The sequence below is a fragment of the Phascolarctos cinereus genome, unplaced genomic scaffold (assembly GCF_003287225.1).
Source record: "Phascolarctos cinereus isolate Bilbo 61053 unplaced genomic scaffold, phaCin_HiC Scaffold_7;HRSCAF=346, whole genome shotgun sequence".
Taxonomy (NCBI): domain Eukaryota; kingdom Metazoa; phylum Chordata; class Mammalia; order Diprotodontia; family Phascolarctidae; genus Phascolarctos; species Phascolarctos cinereus.
The window spans coordinates 47,146,614-47,164,392 of NW_027556180.1; the positions used below are offsets into that span (position 1 = coordinate 47,146,614).

Sequence of the window (17,779 nt, forward strand, 5' to 3'; positions counted from 1 at the left end):
GGAAGCAATGGGAAACGTTGCTTGGTGCTGAGTACTTTCTACACACATATGATTACTAATTCATCATTCTAGATAATGATATCGTAGTGATGATAGAAAAAGATGAAGAACAGGAAATCCCATGTTGGTTCTAATACACCTTTGCCAAATGTTTTCACTGTGACCTCTCATGTTCTGCATTCTCTTTCCTGCCTGTTCCAGTCCTCTTCATCCTCCAAGGTCTCCTCTGATTCCCACTTTTTCCATGAAGCCTTCTCCACAGTTGGAGCCCCCAAATGACGCATAGTCCCCTCCGATCACCAGTGGGGGTTGTCTGTACCAAACATTTTGACACCTAATTGTTTCAGCTCTTGAAGTCTATGGCACCAATATTTTCCCTGTCACCTAGGCTTTAACTTCTCCAAATTCAGTCACTCTCCAGCTGCTTTCAAGCCTGTCTTTGAAGAGTCTCCAAGGTTCATCGCTTCCTCTTTGCATCCATTCCCTGGATTTCATCACCCCCACCACCCTGGCCCAGGATCTCATCAACTTGTCTCTGGATTTTAACAGCCTACTAATTTGATTTCCAGTGTCTTCCTTGTCCTCAAACACTGCCTCACAGGACTAAAGACAGTTAAAATACTGCTTTGATCACCTCACTCCTTTACTCAAAAACCTCTCCGTTTATCCCAACCAGCTCCAAAAGATAAAGGCATTCAGAGCCTAGGAGAGGGATTCCCAAATTCTCACATTCATAAGACAGTTCAGGATACCTCTGTTTACCTTAAGGAGTGTGCAGAATTCTACTTTTTTTAAACTTCCAAATAACATTTAATTCACTTTTCATAGTTTAAATTTACACATGTCCTCAACAGACTTTTGGAGTACTACCCAAATGAGTCAAACAAATAAGAATAAAGTGTAGCAATTCCAAAAAGCTGGAAATAATTGTTCTTTAGAAGCTCTGGCATTTCTCCCTCCCCTACCCCCATACACTTTGCATCTCTTTAGAGTAGAGAAGTGGCCAGTTTTCCTGAAGGTAATATTAGTTGGGATGAGGCAAAGGTATTAGAACTTGTTCTGGGAGAGAGCAGAAGGAAATTCCGAAGAGGATTTGGATAAAGTCAGGGCAATATTGGTACTTCCATGTTAAATCTAACATATACTTTTTTGAATATTTAATTTTTTTCCAAATTACAAGTAAAAACAATTTTTACCATTAGTTTTTAAAAATTTTGAATTCCAAATTCTCTCCTTCCCTCTCCTTTCCTCTCCCTGAGAAGGTAAGCAATTTGATATATGTCATACATGTATAATCATAACATATACTTTAAAAAACCAAGCGTGTGATAGAGATTCAGAATTTCATATGTAATCCCATTTTTTCTCTTCTATGTTTACGGAGATATTCATGTTGATTGATGTTTGTCAATTTGATAATAAAATTAATTAAATTTTTAAAAGGTCTCAATACAAAATTTATTTTTTAAAAAATATTTGTCTTGGCCTTTCAGAATTGTGATTAGGTATGTTATAAGTCAGCAAAGGGGCAGCTAGGTGGCGCAGTGGATAGAGCATCGACCCTGAAATCAGGAGGCCCTGAGTTCAAATGTGAACTCATACCAAACACTTGACAATTACTACTGTGTGACCTTGGGCAAGTCACTTAACCCCAATTGCCTAAAAATAAAATAAAATAAATTAGTCAGTGAAGTAAGGGCAGCTATGAGGTCATAGATTTGTAGGTGAGAAAAACCTTAAAGGTCTTCTAGTCCAACTGCTTCATTCTACAGATTGGGAAACTAAGGATCAGAGGTGAAGCAATGTATCCAACCTCACCAGAGTAGTAAATGGCAGGGCCAAGATTGGAATCGCAGTCCCCTGACTCCACCTGGGCCAGGCTGCCTCTGAAACCCGTCAGAATAAACATATCAAGCTTGTTTTTTAACTCGTTCTCCTAAAAATAGTCAATGGGATTTTTAAAAATTCCTGTTTTTTAAAAAAATTATCTTTCTGTATGTTTGTATGAATCAAATCCCAAGCACATGAAAAAAATGAATCTATTTTTAATGTTGTAAATCAGATTTGATCACAGTGTATTTTAATAAACCTTTCCTGTTATGCAAAAGATTCTGCTCTAAGAATAAAAGTACTTTTTTGTATCATTAGTTTTGAACTAATTGAGACAGAAGAGATTTCTGATGAAGAATGTTGTTGCACTAACTCCTTCAAAGGCATCTCTGTCATGTAGTTATCATGTGACAACTTCAAATGTTCCGCCCCAGCCCAGTGGGCAGGGTGAATCTGAAGCCTTACCAGTGCCAGAGCTGCACAGCAGAAACCTCAGCATCGCGGAAAGAGGGTGGAGAGGACTCCATCACCAGCTGACAGGTGTAAGTACTGACTTGTGAGTATCCTAGAAGTCAGGGACAGTGTCTTAGGGTTGATTTTGTTTGTAATCCTCTGGAGTACCCAAAACAGTGACTCATACTGTATACATAACGGGTGCTAGATAAATATTTACTTTATGAGGGAATGGTGAGGATGGAGATACAGATTGGGAAGTCATCTCCATTTGGGACTAGAGAGTTGGAGCAGTGAAAATCTCCTTTCCTTCCCCACTCTGGCTCTTCAGGACCTCATCAGCTACGGGCTTTATGGGATCAAAGATTTAGAGCAGGAAGGAATTTAGACATCATCAACCCCGAAAAGGGAAGTGATTTATCAAAAACAGCAGAGGGGATAAGTAGCAGAACGGGGATTTGAACCCAGGTTCTCTGGCTCCAAATGCAGGACTCTTTCCACAGTGTTACCCTACTTCTCTGCAAGGCTCATTTCTCCCGATCCTTCTCACGTCTCCAACAGCCTGCCTGACAGCTCCACCTGGATGCCCCATATATCTCAAACTCACTATCTAGAGGGAATCCCTAAACCCATCCCTTCTGGGTAAAGGATGCTGCCCCAACTCTCAGCTTAGGAGTTATCCTTGTGTCTCTTGAATCTCCCCCACATCCAGCCGGCTGCTGGATGAGCCTCCCTCCTCAGTGTCTCTCACAATGTGTCCCCTTCTCTTGGCTCAAACCACTACCACCCCTAGTTCAGCCTCTTCTCCCCTCTCTCCCCGGATTATTGCAGCAGGCTCCTATCTGGTCTCTCTACATCCCGCTTCTCCCATCTCTAGTCTACCCTCCACGCAGATGCCAAATGTATTCATAAAGCACCAGTCTGACCAGGTCATTCCCATGCTCAAAAAGCCAGGGCATTTTGGTTCTATGCCTAGAGTCAGGAAGTTCTGAGTTCAAATGTCGCCTAATGGTGTAACTAACCTGGGTAAAGGCTCTTAACCTCTCCCAGGCTCAATCTTTCCACCTATAAAATGAGATAATAATGCCACCCACAATACAGGGTTGTTGGCAGTCTCAAAACTTTCAAAGGTTAAAGCACTGTAGATATGCTATTATTATTATTATTATTATACATATATTATTATATAATCATTCTTTCCCCAAAATGACTGTAAGCTAACTCTATGCCTGAATCTAAGGGGGAGATGGAAAAGCGGGGGAAACTCAGGGCAATGAGTAGAAATCGAAAAGAGGAAAATATATGCTTGGTGTTAGGAATAAGCTGCTAACAATTAGAATCAGCCCAAAGAGGAATGATCTGTTTTAAGGGGTGATGAATGGCTCCTCTTCTTTGGGGGTCTTCAGGCAGAGGCTGAAGGGTGGGGGTCCCTCACAACACTCAAATCTCTGATTCTCTGTCTCCCTTTTTTCCCAAGCTTGGGACATTGTCTTTCTTCAGACTTTTTTTTTTTGCTACTCAAATCAAGGATTTTATTCGCTAGTTTGATAATGTTAGTCTGTGAAGACACCTGGTGGTGTGATGAGCCCAACAAACAGTTTTCTTCTGCTCTTCCCAGAGGAAAAAAATGAGCAACAAATCAGACAATCCAAAGGGACCTCACATTCAGAGCTCCCAAACTTGTTCTGCCCCTGGCTTTCAGTAACACTTTTACATGCCTAATTCAGTGCAGAAGGAAATCAATACTAGAATCTACCATGCTTATACATATAAGAAAACAAATAGGTTAATTTTTTATAAAGAAAATTTTGTTCTCTATGCAATGACATTTTTTAAGTGCCATAAAGTTGTTAACTGTTTATCAGAATATAGTCAAATGTGCACGTGGAGTCAGGAAGACCTGAGTTCAAATCCTGTCTCAGATAGTTGTTAGTTGTGTGATTTTGGGCTAGTCACAATCTCTCCGAGACCGTTTTCTCCTTTGTAAAATGAGAGGGTTCAGCTAACTGGCCCTCAAGGACCTCTCCAGTACTAGGATCCTATAGCTAGTTTTATATCTATCTATCTATCTATCTATCTATCTATCTGCATATGTATATATTTTAAAAATACATATAATTTAATAATAGCAGATTATCCTGTCCTATCGTCACATCTATATAATACTTTTTGCAAACCATAGATAGCAAAGAGCTATGTAAATGTTGGCTATTCTCATTAGTTTTTGTTAGTGATACTTGTATATCATGTTCACCTTCTGGTTTGTTTCTTGCTTTGATGCTAAGTGAGATCAGGATTGAGAATTCACAGAATTCTTATGAATCAAATTAAAGCCACATCCAATTAGAATGAGATATGCTTCTCTTAGTTGGCCTCAAACTTGGTGATTTTATTGATTGGAAATTAATTCAGAGTTTCTAGTTATCACAGAGATCACTTATGTTTCACTGGGTCTTTGAGCTAATTATTCTAGCTCAATATGAAAAGGGAAAAACCTCATTAGTTCTGTCTTAGTAGCTAGGGATGATTACTTCAATTATTCCTTTCAAATGCTTCAGATATACTATCAAGCTTACTCCCTTTACTACCTACCCCACTACCATTAGTTTCTTTCCAATCCATAAATTTTCAAATTTTTCATGGAACACCCCTGCCTTTGGAACCTTTCAACAGGATAACATAGCTAGTTACCAAATTGTCTCCATATTCTTTTGACAAGCTTCTCATACCCCACCGAGGAGAGACATATCCCAAGTTGGATAACCCTTTCCTACTTACAACCTCTACCAAGAAATCATTAGATCTCCACCTGAAAACTTAAAATAAGAGTCTTCCAGGCTTCTGAAATCTCAACCTAGACCAGAACCTGGGGTTTAGGAGTTAGGCTCTGGGGTCTATTCGTAAGTCTACAGGCACTCACAAATCACACTAATTTTCTATTCCTCAGTTTCCCCTTAGGTTGGATGCCAGCGTTGTCAAGCAAAATACACCTCCAACTCTACCCGTGAGTCAATTTTCTTCTTCATTATATGCAGTCCTTTCTTAGCTACTCTTCCTGAGGATGAGGCAAAATTGAAGGGGCTGACCATAGAGGGAATATTTTAATTTTAATTGAAAGAAAATTGGTTGGGGGCAGGGGTGAATCCAGACCTAGCCTTCTTTCTATTGATGTGGGGAACTTCGGACACACCTATTATCCACAGTTTTAATGACCAGATGAATGAAAGCCTTGAGGATATAAGTAGAAAAGAAAGAAAATCAGGGCCCTCAGGACGTTATATTCTAATAGGGGTTTCTGAAGAAAGTCAGGTGGAAAAGCCTAGGGGGTCCTTTAGGGTGAAGGGGCAAAGCAGATGATGTCATTGCCGTTGATAAAACTATTTCTCCTTCTGATTGGGCCCAGGACTCTGGCGTGTTGCCAGAGGCAAAAAGAGGTTAATTGTCAAGCTTTTTGTTATGTTGTTTTTGTTGCTCAGTCATTTTCAATTGTCTCCCATTCTTCCTGACCCCATTTGGGGTTTTCTTGGCAAAGACACTGGAGTGGTTCACCATTTCCTTTTCCAGCTCATTTTACAGATGAGGAAACTGAGGCAAATATGGTCAAGTGACTTGCCCAGGGTCACACAGCTAGTAAATATCTGAGGGTGGATTTGAACTCGTGAAGGAAGATGAGTCTTCCCGATTCCAAGCCCAGTGCTCTTTGTCATACAGCTAGTTTGAAAGCAGCTCTTCCTGTCCCCAGAACTGACCCTCTATCCACCATGTCATGATTTATCTTTTAATTTGAAAAATGTATACATTAACATATTAATAAAGGAATGACAGCATTTTCCAAAGATGCTTATAATTGAATGGTAAGTTCCTTAAAGTCAGGGAATATCTTGCTTTTCTATGTGCATCCCCAAGGTCTGGTGAAGTTTCTGGCATATAGTAAACACTCATGTTTATTAAATGTTAACTAAACGTTTTTGATTAATGGATTGACTGACAGAACTCCATTGACTTCTGGTAAATCTCTATGCCCTTCGACTAGAATCAAGGGTGATTTCAAAATGCAAGATGAGGACAAGTTTGGGAACAAATTCCTGGCACGTTCTCAAAATATGAAACTGAATTGCTTCACGATGACACTGAAATGCAGTTTTTGTGTCTCTGTGTGTTTCCACCCCCGTTTTTTTTTTTAGTGGGTGGAGGCAAGAAATATTATCGACAACAACAGTAAAAAGAGAAATAATGGCAACATGAAAAATGGGAGGAAAAGAATGTTTTACGAGTGTGAGTTACAAAGTTCTGAAACAAACATCCCATGATGTGGCTCTAAATAGAAAATGAGGAATCTATCATAGTCTCTGGCAAAGTAATCCAAATGTGAATCCTTATACTTATATCCAAAACAAACAAACAAACAAACTGTTTTCCCAAGAACAAGGTGATGTTGGGGAAGGAGTGGGACGGAATAAACAACAATTTATTTGAAAAAAAGTGGAACTTAAGTTCAATGTGAATTAGTAACATAATTTTTTTTTATGGTTCAGTCTTTTTTCAGTCATGTCTGACTCTCTGTAACGCCATTTAGGGTTTTCTTGGCAAAGATACTAGAGTGGTTCTCCGTTTCCTTTTCCAGCTCATTTTACAGATGAGGAAATTGAGGCAGAGTGAACTGACTTACCCAGGGTCACACAGCTAGTAAGTGTCTGAGGTAACATGTGATTCTGGTTCCAGGCCTGGCATGCTCTATTCGTACCCACCCAGAATTAGGGCCAATGGTAAACAAGCCTTGGGCTTCATTGACAAGCATAGGGTCCTGGACCAGGGCAGGAATGCCTTGCTGCATTCTGTCTTGGTCAGAGCTCAGCTAGAATATTGTGTTCATTTCTGGGTGCCACATTTTAGAAACTTCTTAAAGCAGAGGTTCTTCATGCTTTTTATGTATCTTGGGTCCCTTTGGTGGTCAAGTAAAACATATGAAACATATGGGCCCCTTCTTAGAATCATGTTTTTTTAAATGGACAAGATAAATTCATAGGATTGCAAAAGAAATCAGTTATAAACCTGGAATCAGGAAGACCCAAGTTCAAATCTGGCCGTAGATTCTTCCTAGCTGTATGACCCTGGGCAAGTTGCTTGACTTCTGTTTGCCTCAGTTTCCTTATCTGTAAAATCGGGACAATAATACCACCTACCTCATAAGGCTGTTGTTTGGATCAGATAAGATAACAGTGCTTGGCACACAGTAAGTGCTATGTAAATGTTAGCTATCCTCATCACCATTATCCCCCCACACAGAAGGATATAGGGGTGTTTAGCCTGACTGAAGAGAGGAGTTGGAGCTGAAATGATCATTTAAAAAAAACTCTTTGAGGACTTTCATGTGTTCAAGGAAGTAAGACCTTTTTTTTTCCTGATCCCAGTGGGTAGAATTATAAGGAGCTGGTTGAAGCTTTGAGGCAAAAAACAGCCTTAAAACCCTTCCTAATAATGAGAACTATCATGGATTGTGGGTGTCTCTCCCCCTCAACACACCCAACCTAGAAGTCTTCAAGCAAAGGCCACTTCTTGGGCATGTTAGGGTAGTGGAGTGGTGAGGTAGGTGGAGGCCTGGACCTGAGGTGTGGGAGACTTGAGTTAAAATCCAGCCTCGGACACCTGCTAGCGGTGTGACTCTGGGTAAGTCATTTAACCTCTGTCTGCCTTAGTTTCCTCATCTGTAAAATGGGGAGAATAGCAGTACTTACCTCACCAGGTTGTCTCGAGGATCCAATAAGACTGAGGGCCCATGCAGCGCAAAGTGCACATACTGTGTGTTCAGAGCCAAGGCTGCAGTGAAGTTGCTAGTGAAACACTTGCAAGTGCTGCCAGGAACACCTTGGATTCATTGCATGTTTGATGTTGAATTAAATTTTGGTCGCTGCTCTTTCAGAAACCTTTTACTCTTGCCAAATTTTTCGAGACCCCAGGTCTCAACCCACAGTTTAAGAAACACTGGACTAGATGGCATCTGAGATGATCCTTGCAATTCCAATCAATGAATAAACATTTATCATTTTATTATTATGTATTATTCCAGGATTCTGTATGCAATGATTTTTACTCTTATTTTTGAAAGGAAAATTTTTACTCAAATTTAAGGAACATCAGAAACTGGAGAAAATTCTGAGTGGGTGTTTCAGAGAAATTTCAGAGCACAGGAACTGAAAGATTTGTTTCAAAGGAGCTCTTGCCTGGGCTTTAGAATGAGGGTGGGTGTTGGGTCATGGAATCAAACAAAAACTAACAATTTCTGAGAAAGAAGCATGGTCTTGGTCCTACTGTAGAGTAGTGAAAGGTTACTGGGTCTCATCCTAGGGCCTCTAGGGGATATTTTGGGAGCAGGGTTTGTGGAACAGGTTTTGAAATACAAAATGGAAAAAGAAGAAGGGAAAAAAATGGGGGGAAAAACAACAACAAAAGAAATACAAAGTGGGTACATGTTTTCCATTAATAAGGAGATTCTGTGGGAATCCACAGAAGTGGAAGGAAATCTGGGAGTGGGAAAGGGGATTCTGGAAAATGGTAACCAGGATTAGAACAAAAGCAGCAATTCCAAACTCCTGCCTTAGACTTCAGACATAGTTACTGATTATGATGATAATACTCCAACATTTTATTATACAAGGGTGACTCCACCATGAAAGTAAATTTAGATGTATTTATATGTATACATATTTATTGTACAATTTGCACACTTATAACTTATGTGTGTATGTTAAATATTAATAAAAACATTATATCAAAATATATCAAATTTATATTAATAAATTATATAATCAATCTAATAAAATTATATGATAAAATTAAATCATATAATTGACCCACATATACATACTATACCTATATACTATACATGCAGATATACAATGTAATTAGAGAATATGAAAAATGTTACAATATATACGTGTATGGACATGCATATATACACATACACATATACATGGGTATACACACATATACATATACACACATATATGTATGTGTGTATGTGTGTGTGTGTGTATGTATGTTGAAAACTTGAGGACTATATCTTACCAGTCACATGGATGACAGGTATGTATGTGTCCATTACTTATAGGTAAATAATGTTGATGAAAAATGGAGATTCTCCTCATTTCCTGATCTACTCATATACAGGGATGAGTACCTTAACACAGGTGAATTTTGAGAAGAATGACAGTAGAGGGAAATATTTACAGCTGGTTTGAGGGGCAAGAAATGTGATTTTTCCTACTAGAAGCTACACAGGGGAACTTGGCTTGAGTTTACCTACTGAATAAACCTGATTAATTCTGGCTAGGTAAATTGAAATGATAAATTCTGAATCCTAATGTGGCAGTCTATAAATTCAATTTGACATTACTCAAAGTTTGCATTTGAAACCATAGTTTTTACCCACCTCTGTGCCCATCAAATTTATCGGGAGCATGTTAAAACTGATTTCCATCATTTGAATTTCTTCCTTAAATGAACAGTGAATTACATCTATTCTATTGCCAAAAAGCAGGCAGAAAAAAAAAAAAGAAATTCGGACAGCCTTAGGATCATAGGAAAGTCAAGGCACGGTTTGCCTATAGTGCTTATTGTAAACCTGAGTTTCGAACCCAGCTCCGCCAACTCCAAATCTAAAACAATCCCAAAAGTTCTTTGGATCGTAGAGTAATTGACCTCTATACATCGCAGAATCTCACATCCGAAGGGACTTTCAAAGGCAATCTAGTCCAAAACCTATGAATAGAAATCCCAGCTTTTGTTTCAAGGGCTCTTTTCACCTCTGGGAACCTTAGCTCAAAATAAATCAGTCAAGACCCTCTCTCACTCATCCCCTCCAACTGAATTTGCTAGAGATTTTTAAATAGATTCTTAAAATCTTTGTGATCTCTCGACTACAATTGGAACTAACACCGTTCCAAGACAGCAAACGTTCCAAAACGATTGTTACCAAAAGCCCCCCAGGTTCCCTCCTTTAAAAACCTGCAAGGGTTTTGCAATCCCATCAATTCCACTAAGGCAGGCATTAATTCTGCACCTACTAAGTACAACCCGGGTGTGGGAAAAGGAAGGAGCCCCAGCACGTGAAGGATAAGAGAACAATGCTGATCTACGGGGGCACACCAAATTCAACCTCCCTAAAGGGTGTCACGCCCCCGTCAAACGTACGTTCTTTGTAACTTTGTTTTTTTAAGTTTTTTTTTCTAAAGAATTATTATTTAGAAACAAATCACAAGGTCAAAGAACAAGTAACTCGTATATCCAAGTTCTGATTAAGAATCTCAAAGATATGCAAAATGAGACTTAGTTTCTAGGGCTACTCCCTAAGGCACAGCACCGGAAACATTGGGTTCCCGGGCTCCGGGGCTGGGTAACTCTGGAGCGTGCGGGGTGCATTAGACCCAAGGCGATCCCAGGGCTTCGCGGGCACTTAGACTGCGGGAAGCAAACGGGGTGGGAGGTTCCCTGCTAGGAAAGCCAGCTGAGCCCAGGTGCAGGTAGCAGTGCTCGGTGCAGAGAGCCCTCGCACTTTTAGCGCAGGAGTGGAAATCGTAAGTCCAGAAAGCCTCTGCTCTCCCCTCCCCGCCAGCCCCCGAGTCCGCCCCCCTTCCCCAATCCCCCCGGCGGGAGGGACAACGCGGCGCGCCAACCCAGGGGGCGGGGAAAAGCCCGGATGAAACCAGCCGCGCGCGGCCCGGCCCACTCACCTCTTTGAATTGCAGCGCGGGGGCGGTCGTCGCCTTCCTCTTCCGCGCGCTGATTGGCCGAGACCCGGGCGAGCCTGTCCCCGATAGGGGCGTGCGCTGTCAGTCTCCTCAGATCGCGGGGCTGGGTTTGTTGCGGGAAGGGAGACGGCGGCGTCGCTCGACGACGACGGGCGGAGGAAGGGACGCGACGTCGCCGCCGCTGCTGCCGCCGCCGCTGAGGCAGAAGCTGAGGCAGAAGCTGAGGCAGAGGCGGAGTGAGGGGAGGTGCGGAGCGGGGCGGAGAGGCGGCCCGAGCTCCGGTTCCGCATCCCTCTGGCGGCGCGCTCGCTGCCTCCTCCTCGCTCTTCCCCAGCGGCGCGGCCCGGACCCGAGCTGCGGCTGCGGCTGCGGCGAGGCGAGGCGGGCCCGGGGGGCCTGAGAGCGGCGGGGTCCCGGACCCCGCCTTCGTGCCCAGCGCCATGTCCTGGATGTTCAGGAGGTGAAGGGGCTGGGGGGGCGGGCAACGGTTGGCCCCTGATCCCCAAATCAGTCCCTCCGGGAATCCCCCGCCATGCGCGTGCCGGGTGGGAGGGGCCCGTCCTGCGCGCTTTCCCCCCCTTCCCTCCCCCGGCCCTCAGCGGGGGGTCCCCGTGTCCGAGACCTTGGCCCGGGGCGCGGGGGGAGGGGAAAGGGCTGCAGGCATCGCCGCCCCTCACCTGTCCCGGGCGTGCCTCGCTGCGGGAGTCCCGGTTAAAGGGGTCCCAAAAAACCAAAACAAAACACGCGCGACCCAAACAAAAACGCGAGCTGGAAAGCAACCTGCCGTGCCGCGAGCTTGACGCGAGGACTTTATCTTTTCCTCCCTTTAGGACGGACGCTCCCCAGGTGTTCTTTAAAGTGTGAGTTACCCGTACGCATGCCAAACTTGTGCCCACGAAGCCCACGGTCGGTCTTGGCGCTCCCGGGTGTAGACAAGCGGGCAGAGTAGGGACCCGAGTGTTTATTCCTAGCTCCTGGGCTTGTCTTTTCCTCTTCCTCTAAATGAAACGTTGCCTGATGATGTGGGGCACGGGGCCCCTAATGGGATTTGAGTCGGGCGAACTTTATAGGTTTTTTTTTTTATTTTTATGGAGATTTGTAAATAGACTCTTGTTTCCCGAGGGCGGGGACTTTGTTTTGCATTCTCGTACTTTAAACCGTACTGCCCCAAAGTGTTAGGGCACTTTGTAAGCATGAGTACTGGATGTCACAGTTTGGGGGGGGGGCGCAGTTTTACCTTTGGTAGGCAACTTGGGGTTCTAGTTAGGAAACTATAAATCTTACTCATCTGTTTCCTCGTACCCATTATAGTATGGGTACATATAAATGAATAACAGGATTGTTGCCTCTGGGACTTTAGCCTTTTAGCCATGGAGATAAACACATTTAAAATGCAGATTCACTATACAAACACTGTTGGCCTTAAGTCTAGAAACTGAGGCTGTTCTAGCTAGGTGCTCTGAGACTCCTCCTGAAGGGGGTTGTATCTAGGTAACTTATGGGGGGGGGCGGCTCAGTCAAGAAAATTGGTGCCTCTTATGTGCCAGGCGCTGTGCTTTGCAGATACAGTAAGATACAAGTGACGCTTGATTTGGGCTTTGAAAGCTGGGAGAGATGTTCCGAGACATGGGGGAATAGTGAGAAGTTTGAAAGAGTAGGTGGATCCCCATTGGGCAGGAATAGGAAAGCTGGGCTAGAGAATCTGAACTTTATTTAGTATAGGGGAGAAATATGAATGCTAGACCAAGGAATTTGAACTTTATTCAGTAAAAGGAAGAAGCTATTGAAAGTTTTTGAGATTATATACACGAACCACTTTGCAAACATTAAAGCACTGTATAAAGGCTAACTCTTTGCTGAGTAGGGAATTGATGAAAACAGACTTGTACTTTAGAAAGATAAATCTTGATTTGGGTCTGGATGGATTGTAGGGGGGAAGAGACTAACTGTGAAAGGTATTGAGAACTTGAAGTGGAATGGTCACAGTGGAAATGGAAAAGAGGGGAATTCCGAATTTTATTGATTTACTCTAAAAGCTTGTGGACTGGATATGCCTGAATTGGAGCAAAGGAGAAAGAGGCCAAAAGTGACTTGAGTAGTCTGACAGAATAGTGAGGCTATAAGCCTGGAAAGAAAAGGGGGAATTCTGAGCTGTTAGGGGAGAGGGAGGTTACTACTAGACTGTAATTTGGACAGAGTGAGCTCGAAATGCTGGCGTTGCATCTATCCAAGTGCAGGTGTCAGGCAGGAGTGGGAAATGTGGAACAGGACCTGGGGAGAGGTTGGAAGCCATTGACATACAGCAAGAGTTGAAGCACTGGAAGATGGATAGAGAAAAGAGAGCTTAAGAAAAAGAAAACTTATGAATTCAATGTTTTTAAATTAAACCATACTTTATTATAATACTGTAGCATTATGACAGAGTTCATAGACCTCTGGGCCTGGAAACAGGAAGATCTGAGTTCAGATTTGGTCTCAGCTGCTTACCAAGCTGTGTAACTCTGGGCAAGTCACTTAACCCCTGTTTGCTTCAGTTTCCTCATCTGTAAAATGGGGATAATATTAGTACCTACTTCCCAGGGTGTTTGTAAGGATCAAATGAAATGACTATAAAAGGTTTAGTCTGGCACAAAGTAGGTGCTATATAAAGTTAACTATTATTATTAGAATTCAGTCTATAGAAGGTTTGTTTAACTTCTATTGAGTCATGTAATAGAACTGGTTAGTCTAGAATCATTGACCAAAAACTGTATCCTCAGAATCCACATCCAACACCAGCTTTGTATAAGGAGTTTGGGTGTGTGTGTGTGCGCGTGCCAATGTGTGTACACATACATACATACATACATACATACATGTGTGTGTGTATATATATATATAAATTGTAATTTTTTTGTGGCCAAAATTTGTTAGAATCCTGGCACAAATCCACAGTGGGTATTCTTAAATTTACCTTTGTACCCAGTTGTTAGTTTGGTGAAACTTTTGGACACCTTTTCAGAGTAGTGTTTTTAAATACATGGGATTACAAAGGAAAATAATTACATTGAAATACAGTTAACAAGAGCAGCTAGATGGCACAGTGGATAGAGCACCAGCCCTGGACTCAGGAGGACCTGAGTTCAAATCTGGCCTCAGACACATAACACTTACTAGCTGTGTGACCCTGGGCAAGTCACTTAACCCCATTGCCTAGCCAAAAGAAAAAAAAACCCAAAAAAATACAAAAATAAAATAAATAAAAATAGAAATACGGTTAACAAAGTTTTTTTTAAGTTAACAGATTCGGGTTAAGTACTTCCGATTTAGATCTTTCATGACTTAGTTATTAATGATCTTTATGTTTTCTGACTTGTATATTTAAATTTACTGATTGATTAGAGGGAAGACTGTAGTAGCAAGAAGATGCTATGCAAATTCAATAAAACTCTAAGGAATTTTTATTAATTATAAACCTGTTTTGGGAAGGAGAATGGATATTTGATAAAATTTTTTGCCATGTGAACATCATTTTGATATTTCTAAAACTGATGTTACCTATAGATGAAATAGCCATAACTCTGATATAGTAAAGGTAAGCTATTTCATAATAGCCTTATTTTTGTCAATTTTTTTCTTTCCTTCATAAGACTTTGACATATAAGTAAAGTTGAAATATAAAGCATGTATTTTGAATTAAAGTAATGTTTTTTGTAATTGGGTTGTCAGCCATATGGAAAGGAACATGTGAAGTCATTTGTTCTGCAGGTCTTTACATTTCATAATTGGGGTGACAGATGTATTAAAGGCAGTCTGTGATCATAGGGAAAGAATTTGGGCAGGTCATGTTTCAAGAATAGGGGAAAGGAGAGGAGAACTATACCATGAGACCCTAAGATGAAGGTCAAGAGGTATTGGACTTTGGTGGGAGGACCCAGTGGTTCAGTTATTTTGGACCAAGGTTAGAGGTGGTGACTTTTAAGAGATTGTTGATTGTGATATTTGCTGTATACATACTTGATGTGAGCCAGAAGAGGGTGGTATATATAAAAAAGATTGAAACCAAATGGGCAAAATTCTCAAAAATCCATTCACAGGGATATAGATAGAGATAGCTCTTTATAAAACAGTACAACATTAACGAATTCCCTAAAATTGGATTTTACCTGTGTGTTCAAAAGAAAATATTTAGAACCCGCTTTAGGTGTTCAGAACACTTTTCATTAAAATTGTAGGGTACATAACATCTGTAAATACTTTGCTTGGTTCCAGGTAGTAGAGCTACTGTCTTTTCTTATCCAGTGGTTCTTAAAAAAAAATGGTTCAGACTAGGGACAATGAGAGCTCCTAGATGGACCATGGTGTAGTCACTTGAAAGAGGAAAGGAGGAGAAATCTTGTAACAGGAAGGGACCTTGTTGGTCCCAAGTCCTTTGATGCCAAATTTGGTTCTTCCCCCCTCCCCCATTTTAGCTTGCTAGCTCGCCCACCCCATTTCCCCCCCACCCCCTTCTTTTTATAGATTGAGGACATAGGTGATGGGACTTGCTCAAGGTCATTTAGTTAGTGGTAGAACCAGAGACAAGTATTACGACTCTCAGACCAGTGCCATACAACCTTCCTTATATATCATCTTTATGATATTGGATAATAATTTGCTTATATTTTAATAAAAAGGACCACTTCATCCAAAATAAGACTTGACTTTTTTTTCCCTCTTGTTTTAAATAGGGATCCTCTTTGGAAATATCTGCAGTCTTTCCAGTATGGAGTGCATGGAAGTTTTTCACACTGCACCTTTCCCAATTTATTTTCTCCTTTTGACCCTGAAGACATTGTCCCTCCAGATGACTTTGTAGCTGGTGATGAAGATCTAGATTCGGTTTTGTTTGGAACTTTGCGAGGTCATGTGGTTGGATTACGATATTACACAGGAGTAGTAAGTAGAATATGATGTTTCACTTGGTTTAGTAGTCTGAGTATTAATCCTACAGTTGAAGAGGTGTGCTCAAAAGGAGTATGTTTAGCAAATGCAGTTTTCCATTGTAGGGTTTGGTAATAAGGTTTTCAAAAAGTGACTATTACATGCTAACAAAGAGAGTCAATAGTATCTGCAAAGATTTATCATAGATATTTTTGTATTGTATCTTTTACTTTTTTGATATCTCTACTCCCTCCTTTTCCTGTCCCATTTAAATGTCTTTCTAGCTCTGCTTTTGTGTTCTTTTAAGTCTTACTGTGCTTCTTTGTCTATGCATTTCCTCTCACTCTTTGCTTTCGGACTTTATCTACCTCTAATAGAGGTACCTATTTCCTCTGTTCTATATATGAGTTCCTGTCTTTTCTTACTAGCAAACCATATGTAATGTGTTTCTTTAAGCTCTTGCTTCTGCTTAATCATATAGACTCATTCTGGCATTTATAAGCTGCCAACAATGTGGACTGTTTTTGTTTTTCAACTCAAGTATGCATTTATAATGGCCACTTTGCAAAAATGAAAGCAGAAAAAGCAGCGCTGATGAACTAATAAAGATGAAATTGGCATTTGAAAAAATTCCAAGAATTATAGCTATTGTGACAAAATTTTAAGCTGTGTGCCATGGTTAATTTAATCTTAGCAAAATAGGACTGTATTTTAGAAATTTCAGGACAAAGTGTTAACTACAAAATTAAGATAAAAAAAGCACTAGCTTTTTCAGGTATAAAAAGTAAGGACAGTAACATAAAATAGAGTTTACCACATTGTATAAGAGGAGAGAGAGAGAGAGAGAGAGAGAGAGAGGGAGAGAGAAGATACCATCTTCAACAACCTTAGTCTGAAACCCCAGAAAAAATATCCTGGGTACTATACTGTAGGCTTTGAGCAGTACAATTTAAAGGAAGGTATTATCAACTAAGCGTGTCACTTATGTTTAATATTTTATTAGGTTAATAATAATGAAATGGTGGCACTTCAAAGAGAACCTAATAATCCATATGACAAGAATGCAGTGAAAGTAAATAATGTCAATGGAAATCAGGTGGGTCACATAAAGAAAGAACTTGCAGCCCCTTTGGCCTACATCATGGACAACAAACTGGCCCAAGTTGAAGGGTAAGAATTTGGTTTGGAGAATTTTATAAATACCTTTAGGCTAGTTCTAGAGTTGTCATTATTTTGCTTATTGGTAATCAGTCATCTTTTCTTAAGTCTATAAAGCACTAACCACCTTTTTATCATAGCTAGTGTTGTGGTTGAAGATCAGCCATGAAAGTGTCTCAAGAAGTTTCAGCAAGTGGAATGTTCATGAACAGATCAGACAGCTGAGAATTTGTCTCTGTTCTTGGCACATCATCTTCATGCCTTTTTATTTTCTTGTAATTCTGTGTATTTTTGTAGGTAATGGGGAATTAGAAGACTGTATTTTAGGTGTTTGGGGTAGTATGTGGGAAGAGGTAGTACAGCTTGAGAGTAGTTGTTAACTGATGGCAGGAAAAAGAAATAGGAACAGTTCAGTTTATGCTTTAACTTTACTCTCTCCATCTGATGACCATATTAATATTCACATTTATATGGAAGTTTCTTCACTCCTTTGGAGATAGCATTGACATGCTTTAAGTACAGCTTTGGATGTAAAGAATCCACTTGCTTTGGATAGTATTTGCTATCTGTATCATTCATTTGACACTAACCATATACTACTTGTATTTTTATTTATTTTGTCCCACCTTTTGTTTGTAAGCTTCTTAAAAGTAGAGACCACTTAACTCAGTTTTGTCATTGCTTAGCAT

At 40.8% G+C, this 17,779-nt stretch overlaps 1 protein-coding gene across 4 annotated transcripts in view; it reads left to right on the forward strand.

The window, feature by feature from the left end:
* Positions 1–11,241: 11,241 nt before the first annotated feature.
* HLTF (helicase like transcription factor) overlaps positions 11,242–17,779 on the forward strand; it is a 35,532-nt gene continuing 28,994 nt past the window's right edge. For 2 of the 4 annotated variants that reach the window (XM_020980925.2, XM_020980924.2), the window contains exons 1-4: positions 11,243–11,490; positions 11,861–11,890; positions 15,740–15,947; positions 16,936–17,102. In XM_020980925.2, coding sequence (XP_020836584.1) covers positions 11,471–11,490; positions 11,861–11,890; positions 15,740–15,947; positions 16,936–17,102 — 425 coding nt within the window. In that variant the 5' untranslated portion in view covers positions 11,243–11,470. Of the gene's footprint in view, positions 11,491–11,860; positions 11,891–15,739; positions 15,948–16,935; positions 17,103–17,779 lie in introns of all 4 variants that reach the window. The other 2 variants (XM_078147495.1, XM_020980926.2) reach the window with 2 other exon arrangements.